The following is a 23,586-nucleotide window of genomic DNA, read 5'->3' on the forward strand; positions in this document are numbered from 1 at the left end:
ACATAAAAAATTATTATAATTAAATATCGAATACAAAATCTCGTCTCAAACTTGTTTTTTGCTAAATTTAATTCAATGTGTGGCTGAGGTTCCGGTCCCCGTGGTTCAAAATCATAGGACCCAACCCGAAATTGTACCGTTGTGTTCGCTGAGAAGTGAAAATCTGTTAATTACAGATTAGCAAATATAAACCGTGATTAGTGATACGTAAAAACACCAATAATTTCTATATAAATACCAAAGGCATTACTCTCCACCAGTAAAATAGCTCTAGGGTTCGTTTTACTGCAACATTTTCTAGAATAATCTAGGGTTTCTATGTGTATCCTCCATTTTTCGTCGAAATCTAAGACCACTGTTACACTCTGTACCTTCATTTTCTACGTATTCCTTCAAATTTCACCATAAAACCCTGCTTATCTGTTTATCTTGACGAAGATATCGCAACCGATCGCTGTGCAGAGAAGACAAAGTTCGTTGCGGTGTTCGATCTACCCTTGGGATATTTGAGGAAAAGAGATTTCTTTGATTTATCATCCATGGCGAAAACAAAACCTGGTAAAAGAGATTTGGATTCTTACACCATTAGAGGAACCAACAAAGTTGTCATAGGTAATGAGGGCGTTATTTTGTGTCTAATTTATCGATGAGGTGGTTGATTTACTAGCATTTATTATGCCTTTGAAGGCTTTTTAACAAGTGAAGTGAATTTCTGTTTGTCCGTGGTATCAAAGAGCTGAGAAGCTCGTTTTGTGCATGCATGTTTATGACTGTATAGAGTTTCAACATTAGGCAGTTGGGCATTTGGGATTTGATTATTTATAGCTAAATGAAATGAAAAACATGTTGGTATAGACTTGTGGACTTGTCGGGTGGGGTTTTTGGTTGTTTTGAACCGTCGATGTTCATTTAGGTCGACGATGAAGAGCCATAATTGAATATTTATGCGCACAAAGGTTGGTGGCATGAATATTTATTGCTGTCAGCTCTGGGTTCGGTTCCATGGAAAACTAAAGTTAACCTTTTGAAAGAATATTTCTTCTTCTTTTGTCCACATTTCCAAAATATTTTTATTGCATATATAAGTTCGATATTCTCTGTCCAGTTAAAGATATTGTACATCTAGTTGTTATGCTTAAAAAATACTTCTTTCATCTGTTTTAGTGAGTTTTTAATTTTGTTGTGATGTGAGCGATGTAAATTTTAATTTTGGTTTTTTTTTTCCCGAAGTTGGGGATTGTGTCTTGATGCGACCATCAGAAAACAACTCTGCCCCTTATGTGGCGCGGGTGGAAAAGATTGAGGCAGATAACCGTAACAATTTGAGGGTTCGAGTGAGGTGGTACTACAGGCCAGAGGAATCAGTAGGTGGGCGGAGACAATTCCATGGATCAAAGGAGTTATTCTTGTCAGATCACTATGATGTTCAGAGTGCTGACACCATTGAGGGGAAATGCATCATTCACACTTTCAAAGATTATACTAAGCTGGAGAATGTGAAGCCCGAGGATTTTTTTTGCCGATTTGAGTATAAACCTTCCACCGGAGCTTTCCTCCCTGATCGTGTTGCAGTGTGAGTGATGTGTTAGTTTTGAATTTTGCTCGCATGATTGATTCTCATAGCGCTGAAATCTGAGATTCTGAATGTTGTTCTTGGTGTTGCATTTCAAAGGTATTGCAACTGTGAGATGCCATATAATCCGGATGATCTGATGATACAGTGTGAGGAATGCAAAGACTGGTATGACCATTTCTTCTTCCTCCACTAATTTTCACTCCTGAGAATGCAAACATTTCACTTAATCCACAAGCTTCCTTCATGATTTTGCTACTTGAGACATGGACCATCTATTGCAAATAGTAATAGAGAAGATGGAGAAATTTATAGAAAGCTCGTTTTTTCTCTTTTACGAACATCCATTGTGGGTGCATTGCTCTTTTTGCTCGATCAACGTTTAACTAAGCTAGTACTAGAAATGTGCAAATGTTTGTTGCAAAGAACTTCTAGAACAAATTGATTTCCAGATGATTTAGCAATTGCTAAGATTCTTTCAGTTTGCCAGCATGAAAGCTGATTGTCCGTGCCGGATTTTCTTTTAAAGGTATGTCTTTCTACAATGCACATGTGTCGTGCCCGTGACATTAATGGATATTGAACTTCAAATTAAACCCACAGGCGCATGCTTAGATGCCTATTTCTTATTCTTTAATTGCTATCTATAGTTACATGATAAGCTGATGGCTAAAAATTGTTCTTCATCTCATTTATGACACATGCTCATGTCTTAAGCTAAGATATAGAAACGTGGAAACAATGGGGTTGAAAATGGCTGGTGAGCTTCTTTGACCCAAAGGGATTATATATCAGTGGAAAGGGACTGAAATGTATGGATTTAAGCCACTAAAAATGCCTTTATAGTTAATTCTGTAGTTCCATCGATAAGATTTTGGTAAGTTACCTGTGTTATCTGATATTTCATTTTAAGTTTCATTCTTTTGGTCCCTAGGTATCATCCTGCTTGTGTGGGTATGACAATAGAACAAGCAAAGCAAATGGATCAATTTGTTTGCTCTGAACACTCAGCTGATGAAGATGTTAAGAAGCCTAATGACTCCACATTCACAAATGGCAAGGTGCGTCTAATATTACTCACTGCTGCGTCAATTTCACTTTGGAGTACTTCGTCTCATCCTTATCTTCTTCGATCTGGTGCCCACATGATAAATTCTCTGTGTTGGATTTAGTTTTAAGCTCTTCATTGGGTTCATTTATAGTTAAAACCAAGTAATTATAGATAATTTCTTTTGGCGTGGGAGGACTTGGGATGTGTGTGTGGGTGGGGTGGGGTTGGGGGGCTGGGGGTAGGGTGTTCTTCTAAGCCGCCTCTGAAACTGACGCCCTTCCTTTCATCCATCCAGCCACCTGCACTTGATACCATTAAGGTTAAATGGGGTACAATGAGAGCTAGAAAGAGTCCCCTAAATAGAAGATCAGGATAAAAGTAGTCCTATTCTCTTCTGAAATGTTATATACTAAGATTATGGACTTAATATCCCTCCTGCTTTTGCCCAGTAATTATAATTCTACTAGCAGGTGAGAAATTGTGAAATGATGGGAGCCAGTTCTGGCATTTGAACTAATAATTCTAATACTTTCTACATAGTTTCATCCTTAGGATGCTCAATGCTGGATCTATTAAGAACGGTAAATTTGTGATTCGTGTTTTCTTGTTGAATCTTTGCATTATATTTTTTCAGCGACTTCCTTGTCGTTTCTGGCCATCACTCTATTTAAAGATGGTGAAATCTAATGTCAGTAAATACCACATGATTATTGCTGTTTTAACTGATTTTACCTTTCTGGTATGCATTTCTTTGTTTAAAATTATCAATACAGTTGGTTAGATTGATCTGCTAGATCAGGTAGCACTCTGATGCAGCATCTGTGCCATCAAAAGTTTGTGTGCGCCTTTGTTATGAATATGTTGTTGGCCTGGGCAAAACAAAGCAAATCAAGTTGATACTCCCAACAAAATTTCCACCTTAAGTCACTTGGAGTTAAATTTTTGTACCAAAATTGGTAATTTTGGGCTCTGGATTAGACCTATTAGCCTATGCTTGAATAGCCGTCCATATTATTAGTGGTATGACCTTACCTCTGTACAAATGCATCATGCTCAGTTGCTCACCACTCATATGAGTTGTTTTACTTTGCATTTTCGCATGTGATGAGATCACCAATATTACATCAGAATAACTACTCGTTTCTGTGGATATGTTTCGTTGCTGAACTCTGAACATAGGTCTGATATTCTACAGGCAGAGACCAAGCGCCAGAAGACATAATCCTTGACAATTAGGCGACTGCAGGAAGGGCGCCAGGATTCTTGCATGAACTCTGCTGATGTTTTGTGCATTTTAAAGGGTGGAGAACCACATCTATGTCAAGACTCATCCTCTTAGTGTACTCTTGATGTATGTGTATTAATTAGCTTTAGAACTTGACTAAATAGTCGTGTTGTGTACTGTGACACACTTGGTCTTTGTGTAAAATTTAACAAACACATTCTTCTTTTTTAATTTAATGTTGAATTTTTCTTTGAATACTTCTTTATGCGGTTATCAGTTCAATCTGTTTGAGCTTGGTAGTCCTGTCCTGGTTTTCCGGCGTTGAGCTAATTTACGCGTGATACAGGTATAACCTAACCTACTCATGATACGTAGCATTGAACTAAGGAGTAAAACTCCTTAACTGCAATATCATCCATCATTCATATTTGTCGTTTAGACTAATTATTTCTTATATATCCAAATATACAAACCTTCCATCGACATCTGTATATTACTCAACTTTAAGACCTAAATCATTTAAAACTCTTTAATGGGTTTATTTTGTTGAAGAATTAATGGTAAACAAATATTCAATCAGATGCAAGAAAAACGGAGAGGTAAATAAGCACTTGTTGAAGGGACCGTTTGTGCCAGAAATTTGAAAGCATTCAATAATACGATATAATGGATTTCTCACAAACTAACCGGTTCGAATGTGAAACGGACCCGTATTTTTGTGAATGCACATGATCCAGGTGAGTCAGTGCCAGTTCGTAACAAGGTTGTTTGGTCCAAACGCAACTATTTCTTCACCTATATTTGTATTTTTCTGAGGAAAAGCCAAGAATGCAGTAGCTTCACTCACACCAATTATGTGGCTGAATACTTTTTGTTTGCTTGCTTGGCTTTTAATGGGAGCGTTGTACCTGCACTAAATTTCCTTATAAACGAAATCCTGAGACCATTTATCTCTTCCAACATTTGTTCACCGTGAAAGAAGTGATAGATATGTTGTTCCCAAAGAAGCATAGAGTACTTCTGGTATTCTGTCATAAAATGTATAATGATCTCATGCTTGTCTGAAGAACGAGACATCTATTTGGTTTTAATGGATGGTGAACCAGTTGCATTCCATGGAGCTGTAGAGCAGGATTATAATGTAGCTAGGCAAAAGAATTATGACAGGAAATTGCAAATTAGATACAATGAACCCTTGAAAATATATTTATGAGTTTCACTATAATTTTTTTTAAAATGTAAGTTTCCCATTAAAAACGTACTGTAACGTCCTGCCCGTGTTGATTAAATTAATGGGTTCACTCCTTAATTTAGTGGATTCAAAGGTAAAAAAGGTGATTCTCAAACTATTTAATTTAATCACTTCTATCGTTCACCGTTAGTGAAGCTTCCATTGCTCGTGCAAAGCACTTGGTGGACTCCCATGATCAATTTCTGCAAAGAACTCTCGATGAAGGGACCTACACCAAGCTCTGCAGCTTTAAAAACGTCGTCAACAGATTCGCATTGCACACAACCACTTCTCAGGTTATAGTTCATCTTATTTAAATCCCTGCACACCATTAACACAATCCACTTTAATTTGTTTCTCTTTTAGCTTAAATCCAGAAAACTAAAACTTGTATTTTTTGTATGAAAAACGAAGGTAGAGAAGTTCAAGAATTCAGTTGAAGTGAAGCTGGTCGAAAAAGATTGGGGAGTTAAACTAATGACAAGTTACACTCCAGAATTTTTAGGGTTATCAGCAGTTTGGAGTCAAGAAGGACAAAAGAAAAATGGAGGTGAAGGCATAGTGATTGATTTCGTGTATACTGCAGGCATAAATCCTTACACCTCAGCTTTGTTTACGATCCCTTGAATCCCTTCAAATAAAATATTTCTCATTTTTCTGGAACTTAAGGGAGGCCCTTTATTTCCTGAGACTTCTTGCAATGACCGGTAAGATCGTTTCTGCTCGGTTTTTTGATGCTGGGGCAAGAGCGTCGTTGACTCTCAATGCTTCTGTTGATATTTAGTCACCTTTGATGCAGCTGGACATGGAAGGTATGTATATATCTGATTTTCTACCTCCACTTTTCTTTTGTCAAGGTCATTATATTGATAAACGATATCGAGGAGTAATACGGGATTGAACTTGAGAACTTAGTCATGGTGGGGTAACAATTTAAAAGTTATAAGAATATTGAATAGAAAATGGGGGCACGAAGTTGCTGCTTACCTCTCGTAAACTATATGCATGCATGCAAAGGCCTTTACGAGTTTTTGTTTTGCAGTCACGTCGCTTAAACTGCAGCTGGGAATTTTGGAGTCCCGGTGGTTGTGGATGGATTCATTCATGGTAGAGCCAGTCGAATGGCTCCAAGAGCAAGGTCATTTTAGGAATTCTTGGAGAGTTTATCTAGCTTTTTACTCCCACCCCCCCGTGAAATTAAAGCTTATATAAATTAATTGTAATTGACTCTCTGGATGGATAATTAAGACGATGGATTTTTTCTTCTTTCACGTTCTTTTTTTTTTTTCGTTTTTTATTTTTTGTTTAATAGGATTGCCGTTTATAAAGCTGTTTATCCAACAGTGGGAACTTTAACAGATGTATTAGCAGCAATTGATCAAGTAAGCACCTTCTTCTTGTTCTTCCGTTAAAGTTTTCTCAAATAATTCCACTCATGAAGAAGAGGGTTTGGCTGGATTCTTTGGTAGGGAAAAAGGAATGGCTTCAACGTCAAGTTGCAAGCCACGCTACCGATTGTATTAATTACCACCGGTAGTTCGTTAGTGACACTAGACATTTTAAACATGCTGCAATAATTCGTGCCTTGTCATATAATATATTTACTAGAAACAAATACACGGTAATGTTTTGATGTCATGACTGTTTAGCCTTTTTGGGAGGTCTTGGTGTAGTCCCCCTCCCACTAGGTTTTACTCTGTTTTTCTTTGTTTTGATGATATATACTGGTAGGGGTTTGCCTAACCCCCCGCTTCCGGCGGTGTTTTAATAAAAAAAAAAATACACGGTAAAAATATAATATATTTTTTTTAATCTAAAAACGATCTATGCATTAGATAAATCAAGAGAAGCTATCTCAATCAACAAGATGGATAAACATCCTCATCCCAAGTAAATGGTAAAGGATGAGACAAATACATGGTAAAAATATAATAAGATAATAAAAGTATGCGTGAAAAAAATTTAATTAGAATGTCAATTTCGAATACGGAATGAGATGGGTTTCACTCCGTTGCAGGCGATATTTGATGGGGTGGATATCTTAACACTGTCCGTAGGACCAGATGTACCACCTCAAGGCACACTCACATCCATGGGCAGGATTGAATTATTCATGTTGTATGCACACAAGGCCGGAGTTCTCGTTGTTCAGGCAGCAGGCAATCAAGGTCCGGATCCTTACTCCGTCGTCTCATACAGCCCTTGGGTCGTTGGTGTTGCCGCTTGCACAACAGACAGAACTTCCCCTGGGAGTACTCTTGTCCTTGGAAAGGTGAAAAAAGTCGGTGGCGTTGGATTATCAGGTATAGCGGGTGGTGATCGTGTTCAAGTAATATCAGCAATTCGATTCATTGTCTTTAATCCTACAACTGTCCAAACTTTATGATTTGATCGTTGTGTCGCACAAGTAGACCTCATAGGACACCATTTGCAATTATTACTTCCTGAAAACATATACAATTCACATTTAGAAAATCCAGATTTTGTACCACAGGTCCAAGTTTCGGAAGTGGCTTGCTTCAGTATAAGTTGGTTCTGGCCAAAGATGCACTCAAGGAGAATGGAACGTTTCCTATGACTCCTCAGTATGTAGAGGAATGCCAATATCCAGAGGCATTGGATCCTACGGTGGTGCAAGGCAGTGTGGTGATCTGCACGTTTTCAGCTGGTTTCTACAACAATTCTTCAACTCTAGAAGCCATTATTGAAACAGCAAAGGTTATTGGATTTATGGGATTTGTCCTTGTTGCAAATCCGAGTTATGGAGACCTTATAGCTCAGCCTATTCCCTTCTCGGTTCCTGGCATACTGATACTAATCCCACGAATAACTGATTCTAAGGTGTATGTTTACATGAACCACCAGTTAAACTAGCAGAAACAGGCAATCAAGAAAGTTCGGACTTGGGAAATATTTGCCTGACTTTTTGTTTGTTATGGATTATATCTCGATATTATGAGCAGCAGACTCAAAGAGACGATAAAGGGCATGGTATAAGATATAGTACTGGTAGGGCAGCCATAAGTGAGGGAAGAATCGCTACTTACATGGAAAGAGCACCAGTCGTGAGTAGATTCTCTTCAAGAGGTCCTGATTATATGGACCAAAGAAAGAACCCTGCGGATGTGCTTAAGCCAGATATTTTAGCTCCAGTTAACCAAATTTGAGCAGCTTGGAGCCCCATGAGTGTTTAGAATCCTATCCTATCAGGTATTTTTTTTATACAAAACTGTGGCTCAAAATCCTTATCAAGAATCTTCAAAAATGTCAAGTCCCCTGGAATCTAATACTACATTTTCAGGCAAAAGTTATTGCTCTAATATCAGGAACGAGTATGGCAACTCCCCACATTGCAGGCATAGCTGCACTAATTAAGGAAAAAAATCCGGCATGGACTCCTTCCATGATTGCTTCGGCCATGTCCACCACCGCCATTAAACACGATAACAGAGGGGAACCAATAATGGCTGAAGGTTTTACCCCCTACACGTTACATCCAGCCGCACCATTTGGTTCTGGAGCCGGCCTAGTTGATCCCATTCGCACCGTGGACCCAGGACTGGTCTTTGCCACTGGTAATTTTTTACTCCATCTTGACCACCTTCCACTGATTTCGTTTCCAGTTTCGATCTTGTATCTGTATATATTAATAGCATGAAACAGGATTTGAAGGTTACATCAGTTTTTTGTGCTCTCTTCCAAACACCGATCCATCAGCAGTTAAAATGGCCACTGGAGGCTCATGTGGCCCATGTTTTAGCAACCCGTCTGGCCTGAACCAAACTTCAGTGACAATTACAGCACTCTGATCTGGAAAACGAACCGTGAATAGAGTCGTCAAGAACGTCTCAAGCAAACCAGAGACATACCTTGATTCATATAATTTTTTCGATATATACTAGTACACCGATGTTAGCGTTGTGTAGTTGTACAATAATTTTTATAATTCATTTGATTTAATTTTAAATGAAAACCAAAATGTAATTATAACAAATAATAAAAGTTTACACTACAATTTTGATAGAAAACAATTTTGGTGAATTTGTCCATAAAATAGGTGAAAAAATGGATATACATATTCTGGTGTCTTTCTTTGACAGTTTCTATCATATACTCAACTTTTATAAAATAGAATAGATATATATTATATTTCAGAGTTGGTCTTCTACGAGATGATTGACACCATCTTATTATTATTAATCTATTTTTCCGCTGCAAAATTGAAAAGATATGCTCCTTTGGTTTCTTAGGGCACCCGCATTCGTTATTGTTATAACACCCATCACCCCATCAAAAATCATAGGGTCCACATGCCACATACACATTACATTAACACATCTATTCTCCCACATTCATTTTAACATTCACACTCATTATTTGTAGGTCCCGCTGTCCACTCATTCATCTTATTATTACTTTAAATTAAATAAATTCAATTTCAAATTTTTTAAGAAATTAAAATTATTATTATTTTATATTAATAATAATATGTTTTTATATATTTAGTACGTAAAATAATTTAATTTTATGAGTGTCGTTTATTTAAAATTAAACATTTATTATAAACTTAAAATAAAACGGTACAATATATAACAAATGAAAATTATAATGAATGAAAATTATAACAAATGAAAATTACAATAATCGAAAATTACAATAACTGGAAATTAAATATTCCATCTCTCCCTAATCTCTTGACATAGACGTTTGTGGATGATAAGTTGCTCATATGTCATTTGCGAAGTATCCTTCGAAAGGATTGCATATTTCTTTAGTTGAACTTTGGCCATAGCAGCTTTTGCTTTCATCTCCTCTACTTCGAGTTGTTTTTGTTTCATTTCAACTTCAACTTTTTTCATGCTTGTATATTCAGTAAACTTTGCAAACATATTGTCCAAGTTTGTTGTCATACACTCCATGTCCGATCTCGTTTTACCTTTTCCCTTTCTTTTTGCTGCCTTCTGACCCATTGGACGATTTTCTTCTTCGTTTAGGTCTACATGTAGACTCGCATCTTGGTTGGATGAGGTGTTGCTTGCTCCCGACTCCGAGGTCCTTGCCTTCTTCGTGCTAACAAGGTGATCAACGGACTGTGGAGTAAACATTGGACGGTCTTTTACGATCCTTCACACATGCTCAAGATTAAATGCGATACCGTTATTTTCCTCACGATATTTTTCATACGCAAGCCGTAGTATATCCTCATTACTGCGGCCTCTACGATATGCACTATAAATACTATTGTAATTTGCATTGAAGCGATATACTTTTTTTTGGATGGTATTGTGCCAGTGCGATCGTATGACACTTGCACTTCTATTGGGTGTACCTGCGGGACGATTGTCATTGTAGTAGCTTGCAACACGTCCCCAGAAAGCTTCCGCCTTTTGATAATTGACGATGATTGGGTCATCGCTGATAGTGACAAACGATCTCGCTAAGACCTCGTCTTCAACCTTTCTCCAGGTTGATCTTTTTTTCTACCATCAGCGCCAGAATCCACATTCTCCAAATTTACGACTTCAATTGGGGATTCACGGTCGGACAATTGAGTCTCTGGGACGAAAGTCGGAGTGGCCGGTTCATTTTCCGTTTGAGAAATAAATGGCATACTGGTTGCATGTGGATTAGACGGATAGTTTGGTGGATATGGATTATATGAATAATTTGGTGGATATGAATTATAAGGATAATTTGGTGGATATGGATTTTGTGGATAATTTGGTGGGTATGGAAAATATGGATAATTTGGTGGTATTTGCGAATTTTGGGAAGAAGTATTTTCTTCCCGCTTTTTTTGAAAATTCACGAAATTTCTAAAAAACCCTCGGTAATTTTCATCCATTTCGGAACAAAGTAGGATTTAAGAAATTTAAAAAAAAAAGAATTTGAAATGATGAAAATAGAAGAGAAAAGATTTTTGGAGTGAGGAATAATATGTTTTGATGTTTGAAATAATTTGGGTAGTGTGTGAATATTTATAGATAAATATATTATTTTTTTATTAAACTAGCCGTTAACTAGCCGTTAATTAGCCGTTAAAACAATTTTTTATTTTTATAAATAAAAATAACCGTTAGTTTTTAATTGAACATTATTTTTAATTTATTTTAATATCCGAATTTCTTTTTAAAAATGAAAATTTGAAATTTAAACCAATATATTAAATAACATTAAATAAGAAAACATCATCACGTGTGTGGGGCCCGCGTTCAGTGACGATTTGTAAAAATCCGTCGTAAATAGCAACGATTTTTGAAAAACCGTCGCTAAATGTCCAATTTTTTTTAAAAAATAAGCGGAGAGAGGAACGCCCTCTTTTCTCTCTCTCGTCCACTCACAATGGAGAAAGGGTGTTATAACACCCATTGTGGTTGCTCTTGTGACACAAATTTTATATTCTTTAAATAAAAATAAAGAAACACAAGTTACACAACAAGGTTTCCACCCCATTATTTAATATATTAACAATTTTCAATCAATTTTTTATCATATTAAAACATTCTTTAAATAAGAACAGAATATAAATTTTTTAGTATTTGTTTACTAACCTTTCACTTGGATAAGCTTAAATAGATTAGATGGAGAGAATAATCATAATAATAACGATGATAGTAAGAAGCGTATTTCTTAGAGAAATATCATGCGATGCGAGCTATGTTTTGATATCAGTGTTTATAACATTTTTCCTCGAATTTTTGTCTACTCGTACACATATATTGAGAACAAATATATATATTTTGCATTGATTTTCATATTCTTTTTTTTTTTAAAATTGACTTTCATAATCTAACATATATATACGTGTTCCTTGAGACTAATATAAAATTAATTGATCAGATGTTACGCCTTGTCGGAGGATATGAACAAGGCTCTCTCCATTCTGCTGAGAACTAAAATGCGCCCATCTTCCCCCGCAACTGTAAGCTCTTCTTTTGACTGGGTTCTGATCAAAACGACGATCAGTTACGGAGTTGATGAAATTGAATCAACGCTTAATCATTTTTTTTAAATGAGTTATTTCTTTATGGGTTGTGATTTGAGATTGTGATTTTGGGATTTACAGAACAGGATTAATCAAATGCAATTTCCTCCGATCGACAAATATAAAGTTTCCTCTTCCGATGAGGTCTCCACCATTCCCCGCAGGTGTGCAATCACCAAAGGACGAGTCTTTTTATTTTAAAACCATGTATATGCTCGTCTTCGTGACGGATTAGAAAGTTTTGAGCAATCTAATTTTTGTTTTCGAATTTTTTATTTTGGTGCTGCTAAAATCTTGTGTTCATTTTTGCGGATTGGAATATTTATGCTACAATGAGTTGAAAGTGTAGGTTTTTGAGTCGTGATTTGTGGATGTGCTTTACTCTTGAAAAAAGATATGTAGTTTTGTGGGTTTGGTTAAGATGTAGACTAGTTGCATGCAACCGGTGCATGCGAGATATTAATTAGTTGCAATTATGTAGATTTTGTGATTGAATCTTATTTCAGTTCAAACATAGCTCAGGTAGATGGATTGAAGTTGGTAATATTGTCTCCACGATGCTGCAGATACCGATGGTTGAATATTTATGCGGTATCCAAAAAATTCCTTTTTTACTTAATTGTAACGTGCAAATAAAAAACAAAGTGCATTTTGGAGTCTGAAACTCTGAAGAAAATTCAGTTTAACTGTGCAGAAATATCTTGTGTTAGTTATATTGGCTTGTACTTTGGTGTAAACCTCTTTCCATATTGTCTCCCTCACCAATAAAATGCTTAATAGAATGAACAGTGTAAAAAAAATGTCACTTGAAACTCGAGTTTTTGTCTAACAGAAAAAAGGATGGGGTGTCATAACTTGGTAGATAAGGATTGTGGGTGAGATTGAGCTACCTGCTTTGTAGGAGAATCGAGAATGATTTTGTGATGATTTCTGAAAGCTTTCAGGTGGTTTTTTGGAAACTAAATTGGAATATTGACATGCCATGTTGTAGTCGCTTACTGATTATTTTCGTACAAATGACAGACCTGGTAGCATACCCAACATCGTCATGTCAGAAATATATACTTAAGTGGAAAGAGTATCCATTGACCTTTATAATTATCTATTATAGTACAATGACATAGAAGAAAATGTTATTTCTTGGTCATGAGTCATAACAGATTTTTATGATAGATGTGATGTTTTCAGAGAACTTGGGGAAGTGCGAGAGTCCATGCACTCTGTTATATCGATGAACAAGACAGAGATTCTAGATGCTGCATTAAATGAATTTTCTGAGGTGATTTTGTTGTTTAAAATGCCATGTCAATTTTTTACTAATGACTGCATAATACTGACCGCAACTTGGTGTAGGGATACTTTGGACTATCAGATGAGAATCGTCGGACTTTACTGATGACACTTGCTAGAGAATATGATCTCAATCGAACTCAACTTCGGGAACTAATGAAGCAATACCTTAAACTTGAGCCTCCGAGTGGTAAACTTGTGTGTTGTCATTTATTCAAAGCGACTGCGATTGTTTTGATTTGTGTTTTACTTACTCTTGGAAATTGATGCATTTTATAGCTTTAGGTGGTATGGATGCAGATGATATTCATGACGAGGAAGGTTACTTGTCTGCTTTCTATAGGATTGAACGGAATTTGAGGCATTCTCTTAAGCCAATGTATGAAGTTCTATTTGAACGGTTGAACACACACACTGGGGGATTGAGATTCTTGTCCATCATGCGAGCAGACATAATCTCTTTGCTCATGTAAGGTTATGCAACCAATCTTACAATTTTTTCATTTTTTTTTCTTGATATACTTTAAGTGAATCATACATATGCAAACTCGTTGTCCTAAACATGATGGGGGTATGCCACCCACCTCAAATTGAAAGTAAACAAAAAAGAACGAAGTTAGTTGTCTCACATGTTCTTTCGTTCTCGCAATGTACTTTTTCGTTTCTATATGCATCATGATTTGCTGAACAGATACCATAGAATATCTAAATCTTACTGAAACCCTTTTCAACCATCACCTCAGGGAGGAAAATTTAGCTCCACTGAGAGCACTCGACTCTTACTTGAAAGAGAAGCTCATTACATGGCTCAGTCCGGCTAACCTTCAGCTTCATAACATAACATGGGATGATCCAGCTTCCTTGTTGGAAAAGATCGTGGCATATGAGGTCAGTTTCTTGGTTGTCACATGCAATAGATTTTTCCAATCCATGTATTGCATCATGTTAACGTATAGATGTAGTCATTCTTATGGTCAGGCAGTGCATCCAATCAGCAACCTTTTAGATTTGAAGAGAAGACTTGGTGTTGGACGCCGTTGTTTTGGATACTTGCACCCAGCTATTCCAGGTCTGCATTTTTTTTCTTGTCTACCATGGTCAGAATAACATGGGATAGCTGATTAACATATCACAAACTGGTAGTTGCAGAAAATTTTCGACCTGTGTTAAATGGTCGATGCATAAGATAGCAAGTTTTCTTGCTACGTATTTGCAGAGTGTAAGTAGGTTGTGCCTTGAAAGTCACTCAATCAGATTTCTCGATTATAAAGTCATATTGCTAATCTTAATTTCCCAATGCAAGTCTTAGAGTTTGTAAGTTATCAGTATTTCTAAGTTGTTTTTAATTCCACAATGGTTTGAAGCTAACTGCATCAATCTATAATCTGCATTTTAGGTTTAGGCGTTGCATCAGTGTCCATTCAGAAATTCACTGCATTTGCTGTACATCGTGCATATTCTATATATTTGCAGTGATGTAATAATTTTTTTTCCCTTCAGGTGAACCACTGATTTTTATTGAAGTTGCACTCATGAAAAATGTGGCTCAAACGATACAGGTGAATTACTTTCTACCAAGTTGATGGAGAAATAGTACTTAGCTATCATTAGTTGCTGACTAATTCAAAACAGGAAGTTCTATGGGATGACCCTCCGATAGCTGAATATGAGGCAACTTGTGCACTCTTTTATTCTATATCTTCTACTCAGGTAAATATTAGAATGGTCATAATTTTCTGCCCAAAAGTGATTTGATTCTAATTTAATTTTTGTTTCAATTCTTCTCTACATAGATCTGTACAACCTGGTTTTTCCTTGTTTGAGCTTTCATGAACTTCCTTTTTTCAGGATCTGACTATTTTCTCCTCTATCTCACACGCAGTGGTGATGAGATTTTATGGCTTCAGTTTGATGGAATGTTGTGGGTCTGCTTTTTTGGCAATTAGCTCTACTAAAATCAGCTAAATTTTTTAATTCAAATATAGTTCTCAAAAACCCATCAATTTTCCATAATTTTTTACTCAAATCATTATCTAACATTTGATTAACTTATTCTACAACATTTATTACATGCCAACCCTTTATTCTATTCACTTTTTTCAAATAATCGTTATTTTATTTTCATATTTTAAATTCAATTATTACGCACTTACGCGCTTGTTTCGTATCATACTAATTCCCAGTTTCATATCCAAATACCATTTCAATTATCTTTTCCCCACAAAATACCTCAAATCATTTCTCAAAATTTTTGAGCTGATATTCCAACCAATGCCATGCTCTATTCTGTTCACTGATTTTTGTTGGAAGTGCGCGAGTAGGATGACAAACTTATTATTAGTTTAAACAATTTGCGTGTTAATTATGCATTTCTTTTTTCCCCTCTTAAGTTCAGTTAACATCATTCGATGCTGCATCCTTGCCCACCCAACACGTTGATCTCCCCTACTCTACTTCATTTTTATTCTGAATTGTTAGCTTCTGGTTGATTCTTAATAATTATGCTACTGAATCTTTCTTTTCCTGACAGTTTATGTAAATCTTAATTTGTAGCCTGGCTTATCTGGAATTAACCTGGGAAAGTTTCTTATCAAACGTGTGATTGATGTCGTGAGAAAGGACATGCCGAGAATCTCAGTAAGCGCAGATTCCTTATGCGGGATTTAAACTGGAACATGCATATTACACTTGAAGCATACTTTTTTTTTTGATAGGAAACATTAAAATTTTATTAATAATAAGACACTTGAAGCATACTCATATAACAATCCATTTAAACTTCCATACTGATGATATGGACCTCCCGTAATTGTCATTTTTCAACACCCTTGAGGCTTAAAATATCTGCTAGCGAAAATTAGTAAAACCAAAGGTGAACATTGAGGTCATACTCTGACTCAATAATGAAAGAGAGGCATTCAGAATTATACATTTTCACTTAGCAGAGAAAGGAGAAAGATCGTAACTGAACAAATTTGACGTTGTTCCTTGGAAACATATTTCTGTTTCTAGTATGTTTATGTCATGCTCATATGCTCATTTTATAAGCCCTTTGCAGAAAGGATTTTCTTTACAGAATTGTATTAGAATAGAATGTTTGAAGATACTGCTATTATAAAAGATTTGCTTCATTGAACAACAGCTATAGGATTAGTGCCTTAAAAACAGAAAAAAGCAATGAAATATTCGTACTTAAACCGTTGGGAAGCACAATTAAATGCATTTCTTGAACGATGATGATTTTTATTTCTCCACACTTAGGTCAGTCAGTTACTTGCCTCCGTGGTCAACTCGTTACACTTTTTTATACTCGTGGAACAAATATGAGAAATAGTATCACTTTTTTTGGGATTTTTCAGCAACATCAATTTCTTACTCTTTCTTAAACCATTTTCTTCCCATTTCTTACAAACACTATGTCTCCTGTTCTCACTATTATGTTGAAATTCTACAATGCAGACATTCGCAACTCTTAGTCCTATACCAGGCTACATGCAATGGCTTTTGTCAAAGTTGGCATCCGCTGAAAGATCTACTTCTACTTTCAGAGAAATGTTACTAAAACCAGAAGAAGAAAGTGCTATCTTAGATGTAACAAAGTAAGTATGTGTTGATTCAATTTTACTTCAGATTCGATTTACTATACTTCTTTGTTGGGGTTTAGCATGGGGTTCTTGAACTCTATATTGTTAATTCTGAGTATTTGGAAGGCGTGTGTGCTTGTGTTGCACTCTAATATATCCCGACCATTGTTAACCTCTTTGGCATAAACTTTCCATTTAGGTTTCCATGGACATTTTTTGCAGCAATTCTACACCATAGTTCTCTTTATTTCGTTATTTCAGCATGTATTTTGCAGCATAGTTGCACCACATCACCACAAGTAGGCTGTTGTGGAATCTGATCAGCATATATGACATTATTACCATCCTTGTTTACACCTGGGAGGACTCCAGAAAATCGTGCTTGATTTGATCTCTTATCTTGATCATGATCACACCATTATGATCAAGATAAAGATCAAATCAATGCCAGCTTTTGCAACCAAGTAATGATGTACTGTCGTTAACATGTTGATCTTAATTACCCAAAACTTCGCCAATAGATCTTTTGTATATAAATGATTTGCCCTCCGTTCTTCAATCATGTAGCCTAGTTTTTTTTTTTTTTGGGGTTTATTTCCAAATCTAGCTGAAATAGCATGCTGCAGCATATTGCTTTGTCCTCAAGAAGTCAGATATTAGGATATGATTTTACTCAATTTAACTACTTGGGAAGATTTTACTATGTTTCATTTCTCTCTTTTTGTGGTTTGCATTATGAGGTGGGAAGATTATTATTGTTTATCTACACTTGTTCTGTCTCATGGTAAAAATTGATGATCCTTTGAATCCTTGATGTTTTTTTCTAAAAAACTATACAAAACCATGTCTCTTAGACTCTAGCCTGGTAACCATTCTTTACTCTGCTGTTCTCAATAGATTCTTATTTCAACTGACAGCCATTAACAAAACACCCAAATATGTTACAAATCAAATTTGATATTTAAGGTAATTTAATTGGGATCGCAAATGCTTCTTGTTCTAATATATTCATATGTGACAGAGAATTTACTTCTGGAAAAAATGGGATGGAAGTGATGCGGAACTTGTTATCCACAACAGATTATGAATGGGTTAATTCAATTTCTTTGACAGTAGCACTGCAAATCCCTTTGACACGGCTTTGCGCCAGGTATTTATATATTATTGCCAACAAAGAGACTCTCCTAGAATTTTTAAATAAATTGTTTGATTTTGAAATAGTGAACAATATCAAAGAGTTGGAACACTATATTATGAGCAAGTTGCTAGATATTCTAAATATAACCAAAGTGAACTAATTCCTTCATATTTCAAATCTGCCACTGAATGTCATGCAATTATTATGAGAATTTTTTTCTGAAAAATCTACAACTATATGCATATCCCCCAAGTAATCAAATTACATTGGCAAGAAGAAGCAAAAGAAAAAAGGAAGCATTTGAAAATCCTTGAAAGCCTTTTTTTAGTTATAATTTTGCGGAGGACATAACTCAAGAGTGAGGTACGTAAAATAGCACAATTTTTATAGAATGATATCTAGAGTTTAATAATTTGATTGGCATTTAGTGTGAGGTGAACATGATCTCAAGTGTATTCATAGTGCTGCTTTAGTTTTTCACATTTTCTGTCTTATTGACTTCCTACTACAGGTATCTTTTCCTAGAGAAGAAGAGGGGGAAAGCTCTAGATTCTGTCGGAAATTTTCATTTGCAAAATGGAGCGGTATGTTATTTAACATTAATCTGTACGATAGCACTTCTCTTCTTTCATACTTGTTACATTTTGTGTGTGTTGGATGCTGCTGGGCTGAAGGGGTTGTGGCTTTTTTATTTGGTGTCCAGTCTCCTTAAAACCATTTACTTGCATGGGTGCATATGAGTGCATGACTCTAATTTTCACTGACCTTCCCAAGTAAAAATCCATATTGCCGCATCTACTTTCAGTTGACTTCGAGGAGGCTAACGAACTATCTGGATGAGCTTTAAGTCATCAGTTGTTTTATCTGTATGAGTTTACTCTCACAAACACACAATAGGAAAAAATGTTCAGCCAGTAAAGAGATAGGGTAGATAAATTGGAATTGCAAAGCATCAGTACAGAAGAAGTTCATTGTAATCAGTTGTCATTTATTTTATGTACAGGTGAGCAGGAGAATTAATTTACTTAATCTTACAACAGCACTTATCTTGTTTCATGTTTGTTACATTTTATGTGTGTCGGATGATTGGAAGAATTGTGTATTGTTTATTATATGTACAGATGATCGGAAGAATCAATTGGATGGCTGATCGGTCAGAAAAAGGCCTAAGACAGAGTGCAGGAATAATGGTCAATTACATTTATGAGTAAGACAATGATCAATATTTGCTTGGGGCTCTGTATTCCATGGATGTTTCCATACTTCCATCTTCTTAAAAAATGGCACTTCATGCTCAGTGTTATGATTCTTGCCATTTGGTGATGACTATCAAATTCATTCATCGAACTTTAGTTTGTCTTTTGTTTATGATCAACGGAAACTATTGACATGCTGGCTTGCAGGGTTGAGAATATTGAAGAAAATGCTCAATCATATTTTAGCAAAGGAAAAATTCAAGCTTCTTCAGATGTCAGAGCCTACAACGAGGTAATCATTTGCCATCAGAGAACATTTGTTGTTTGATATGACATGCACTGTCTTTACCTTGTTGACCCCCATTGCACTGAATATACAACAGAAACACCCGTTTTATGCTTACAATGATTTGGTTGGTGCAGCCAAGTCAAGATAATCATGAAGAAACCAAGGACTAGAAGATTGCGTTATAGTTTGTGCTCAAAATTTACAGGTCAAGCCTCTGCATACACACTAGTATTCATGACACCATAGAAATCCATTCACATACTTGATTTATCTTTTTGGAGTGAATACTGTGGCTTCCGTTTGTTTTGGTCTCTCTTATTTCTGGAACAAAAAATGTGTACATTAATTCAACTGCTTCCATGATATAGTTGTACGTCTTTCTAGCTATTGTTTCCTTAAAATTATTTCTACATGCAAAAACTATTAGCAACAAGTTAATGGGTTCTTGTGCTAGTTTAACCTTACGAGAGATTATATATGATTTCAATATTTCTGGAATCACTTTTTGAGTATCAACTTATTATGATGAATATAACTGAACTCCTTGGAGTTTCAAAGTTAAATCGCTATTGGAAATCATTCTTACAGGATTAACTGCCAGTAATAGAATTGTGCTCACCTGTCTGTGAAGAGGAAAAGCATGCCTATTTTTATCCATTTAACTTAAAATTTCATCTTATTGTATTGGATATACAACAAATTACAGAGTGATATTGTCTGTCTGATTGAGGAAGATGTCCTGACATCAGTTCTCACTAGTTTCTGATACATAATCCCTCGTGATTTTTGTGTTGTGTTCATCCATCATCTGTTTAGCATTCACGCAAACTGCACAATTAGTAAAAACTAGTTGAACATTTAAATAAGATAGAAGAAAAAGATCGTCTTCTCTTGACCTTTGATGTCAAACGCTTCAGGTTGTCCCATTTAAAATCTTTCTTGCAATGTGCAGACCGGATCTTAATTACATATTAGACACATAAACTGTATAAGTTGTCAATTTTTTCCTGGTGAAAATAACATAAAAGTGAAAATCTTAATTCTAGTATAGAAAAATACTGACCTCTAGTATGCGTAGAGCTGAGAAGAAAAATCAAATCATAAACATACCATGCCATTTGCACACAGATGTTAATATTTTTGCGAGTCAGTATTTCAGATTATACTAAAACTGAATTATTGATGTACCTAAACTTTTGTACCTGGATGACTTCCACATCAAATCAGCACAAAACTTATCTCCATCATTCAGGGAATGCTGTTCCAGGAACTGCATCAGTTCTGCATATGCCTCTCTGTTGTAGCTCTGTTCTTGCAATCTACTGTGAGTTTCTAAAACTCATCCAGAAGGGGTTGTGTACATACATTTATAAGCATATTTGTATGTTTGTTCCATATTATTGTAGTTGGTCATTTTCAAAGGGGGTAGTCTATATGGCAAAACAAATTCATGGTGTATGTATTTATTGTAAATGGGAAGTGTAAAATTATAGTTGTCCACCTCTCGTAAGCCCGAATGTTTAAGAAAAATGATTTACAACATGAAATCAGGGCCATGAGATCACAAATTCAAAAATCGTGGACACTCTTTTTTATATTTTTAAGTTGGTCTCGAGTCTGAAACTTTTGGGCTTCGTTTACCACAAGTGAGTAAGTGACCAATATGCACATGTATACCTTGAATATTAGTTCTAGAACTATGCTCCCTGGTCTCCAACTTTCATGTAGGGGGTTGATAAAAATAAAAAATTATTGTCGGTCCATTCAATGTGCTGTTTTTGAGAAGTGATTTCTCGCATTATGGTTCGAAACATCAAGAAAATAAAGACAGACCTGAAGCTGTGCGTTGACAATTTTAACGGCAATTTAGGTGAACAAATCATGTAGGTGTTTAGCTGCTTTCTTTTCTGGTGAGGCATCTCCGTATCCTACAAAGCATGCACTTCTTCAAACACTACATTTGCTTACGGATTCATTTCTATTAAAGATAGTTCAAAACGAAGAAACTCACCAGGAACATACATCTTTTGGCATTGAACACTTGTGGGGTGAGAAATCCTTTGTTTCAATGGTTTAAAGGTAAGACTTCTGGTTCTAGTGATGATATTAAGATTTAGAGGAGACAGGGCAGAACAAGAATTGAGAATCTGAGAGAAGTGTGTAGGATTCCATGGATGATGTTAGCACTCTTGCTACTGTTATCTGTAATTTGTGGGAATTAGTCGATGATTTGGATTTAATTTTGTTTTCAAAGGGGTTTAAGTTTAGTTTAACATTTTAGGGAAATATTGAAAATATCTTGAGTTATCTTCCTGAAATATCTTGAGTTTACATGGAAGAGAAAGCGAGTGTTTTGGAACTCAAGAATAAGCTCTTTTTAGAACCTTACATTTCGCACTCGGACAGGTAAAATATATTGTCCTGGAAAATGGTACGGGGAAATTTTAATATTATTTCAAAACAAAATTGCTTTGAAATAGGTAACAAGGCGCGAGATCTTATTAATTATTATTTACATCAAACGGTGTCTTACGTGACATATACATGGTGTTTGATTAAAACCATATTAAGTTTTATAGGAAGCATGAATTTGAGATGAAATAATAATGATAATTAATAAAAACGAAGCATATATGATATTTGTGTGAAAATGGTATTGTCTCATCTTGTATCGAAGGGGAAATCACAAGGATATGAAAATTTTTGTGAGATCGTCTTATTAGTTAATTTTGTGCGAAGAATTTTTTATTTTGTTTGATTCATGAAAAAAAATTATTTTTTATGTTAGATATGGATCGAATTGATTTGTTTCACATATATTGATTCGTAAAATTATCATATAACAGACCAACTCATCAACAGAATGCTCAGTTTTTTCTATTGCAAAAAATTTCTTTTCTTCAAATTTCAAACACCGGGACATCAAAGTTCATTTCGTCTTTGTTTCATATGCATTACCATTTTGTTAAATCTAATAATAAATTTCTAGGATTTGGGAATATCATTAAAAAAAATAGGAATTCTTTAGGATTTCCCGGCAGTTGGATTTTTTTTTTTTTTGGCTTTGATTACTTGAAAAACCTTGAAATTCAAATCAACACATCGAAATGTACACTTGGATAGGATGGATTAAATTTAAAAGTTTGAAATTCCAACAACTAACATAACATGTTCAAATATAATCAAGGCACGAACCTCACTTGCATCAGCAACATATTCAGTCGAAAAATCCCAGGGATTCTGAGATACATTCCCCATGTCTCCGTGATGCATCATTTTTTTAATTCTAAGATACCAAATCACCTCATTTTGGTTTTGTTTAAATTCGCATCGTGATGCATCATTTTTTTATTGTGCCTTATGAGTGTCGAAGATCCTTAAGCAAGAGGATTTCGAATTGTTTGTTCTTATCTGCTGGGTGATTTGGTATGGAACTTGCAAGGGAAAGCATGAACCTTCTGGACAAAAATCTAAATTTAGAATGAACTGGGCATATACACTTTTGGATTCTCTTCGAAAATTCAGCTCGGTGTGTGCTATAACATGGAGTGAATTACAGCATCCCTCATATCATTCTTGGAAGCCACCTTTACCTAATTATATCAGACTTGACGTTGATGCGGGCTTTGATAAAACTTTTGTAATAGATTCAGCGTTGGGGCAATAGTAAGAGATTCACAATATTTGGTATGTTACGCTCATGCTGATGTTATTCGACGTTGAGGTAATGTACAAGGTGCGGAGCTGATTGCAATCCGATGTAACATGGACTTTTGCTTGAAACTTGGTCTCTCCAACGTGTACATCTTCTTGGATTCCACCGACACTGTTTGATCTGCACACAACCCAGATGATGACCCTGGTCCAGTTGGTGTGCTGGCACTGGAAATCAAATATTTGTTTAAGATCAATAACTTTATTTCTCTTTTTACATGAAAATGTCGACGATCTGTGTGGCTTGTCTCTTAAATCACAAAATATTGACGCATTCGTTATTTTAGAATGATTAGATGAAAACATTTCA

At 35.6% G+C, this 23,586-nt stretch overlaps 2 protein-coding genes, 1 long non-coding RNA gene and 1 pseudogene across 9 annotated transcripts; 3 read left to right on the forward strand and 1 right to left on the reverse strand.

Moving 5' to 3' along the window:
• Positions 1–240: 240 nt before the first annotated feature.
• LOC142522618 (chromatin remodeling protein EBS-like) lies at positions 241–4,021 on the forward strand. Of its 2 annotated transcripts, none has more exons than XR_012814493.1 (5): positions 241–612; positions 1,231–1,573; positions 1,673–2,102; positions 2,508–2,634; positions 3,820–4,021. XR_012814493.1 is itself a non-coding variant. In XM_075626117.1 (5 exons), the coding sequence occupies exons 1-5, from the start codon at positions 540–542 to the stop codon at positions 3,844–3,846; spliced, it is 639 nt and encodes a 212-aa protein (XP_075482232.1). In that variant the 5' UTR covers positions 242–539; the 3' UTR covers positions 3,847–4,021. The 2 variants fall into 2 exon arrangements, 1 of the variants encoding a protein (XP_075482232.1); XM_075626117.1 differs by having other exon boundaries at positions 242–612; positions 1,673–1,741.
• Positions 4,022–4,894: 873 nt separating this feature from the next.
• Positions 4,895–6,239, forward strand: LOC142522041 (subtilisin-like protease SBT2.4; annotated as a pseudogene).
• Positions 6,240–11,920: 5,681 nt separating this feature from the next.
• On the forward strand, positions 11,921–21,109 carry LOC142522204 (uncharacterized). 6 transcript variants are annotated; one of them, XR_012814410.1, is made up of 18 exons: positions 11,921–12,002; positions 12,147–12,229; positions 13,239–13,344; positions 13,419–13,545; positions 13,635–13,824; positions 14,099–14,243; positions 14,334–14,424; positions 14,856–14,914; positions 14,988–15,065; positions 15,909–15,992; positions 16,815–16,954; positions 17,961–18,089; positions 18,589–18,661; positions 19,199–19,284; positions 19,481–19,565; positions 19,697–19,767; positions 20,790–20,886; positions 20,969–21,109. XR_012814410.1 is itself a non-coding variant. In XM_075625382.1 (17 exons), the coding sequence occupies exons 1-16, from the start codon at positions 11,943–11,945 to the stop codon at positions 19,730–19,732; spliced, it is 1,572 nt and encodes a 523-aa protein (XP_075481497.1). In that variant the 5' UTR covers positions 11,921–11,942; the 3' UTR covers positions 19,733–19,767; positions 20,790–21,109. The 6 variants fall into 6 exon arrangements, 4 of the variants coding, with proteins under 4 accessions (XP_075481497.1, XP_075481499.1, XP_075481501.1 ...); XR_012814411.1 differs by having other exon boundaries at positions 20,815–20,886; XM_075625382.1 differs by having other exon boundaries at positions 20,790–21,109.
• Positions 19,695–22,239, reverse strand: LOC142522205 (uncharacterized). Its single transcript, XR_012814412.1, has 3 exons — positions 21,574–22,239; positions 20,798–21,490; positions 19,695–19,774 (listed from the first exon to the last, which is right to left on the reverse strand). It is a non-coding gene; the product is annotated as an uncharacterized LOC142522205 (long non-coding RNA).
• Positions 22,240–23,586: the final 1,347 nt, after the last annotated feature.

The sequence above is a fragment of the Primulina tabacum genome, chromosome 13, assembly GCF_025594145.1.
Source record: "Primulina tabacum isolate GXHZ01 chromosome 13, ASM2559414v2, whole genome shotgun sequence".
NCBI lineage: Eukaryota > Viridiplantae > Streptophyta > Magnoliopsida > Lamiales > Gesneriaceae > Primulina > Primulina tabacum.

What these genes read in the sequence shown, in the direction of transcription:
- LOC142522618 (XM_075626117.1), top strand. Translation starts at nt 540, where the DNA reads ATGGCGAAAACAAAACCTGGTAAAAGAGATTTGGATTCTTACACCATT. An exon ending in TGTGAGGAATGCAAAGACTG is followed by an intron (nt 1,742 to 2,507) that starts GTATGACCATTT and finishes TTTGGTCCCTAG; the next exon opens with GTATCATCCTGCTTGTGTGG. An exon ending in CCACATTCACAAATGGCAAG is followed by an intron (nt 2,635 to 3,819) that starts GTGCGTCTAATA and finishes GATATTCTACAG; the next exon opens with GCAGAGACCAAGCGCCAGAA.
- LOC142522204 (XM_075625382.1), top strand. Translation starts at nt 11,943, where the DNA reads ATGAACAAGGCTCTCTCCATTCTGCTGAGAACTAAAATGCGCCCATCT. An exon ending in AAAAGATCGTGGCATATGAG is followed by an intron (nt 14,244 to 14,333) that starts GTCAGTTTCTTG and finishes TCTTATGGTCAG; the next exon opens with GCAGTGCATCCAATCAGCAA. An exon ending in AGGACATGCCGAGAATCTCA is followed by an intron (nt 15,993 to 16,814) that starts GTAAGCGCAGAT and finishes TCTACAATGCAG; the next exon opens with ACATTCGCAACTCTTAGTCC.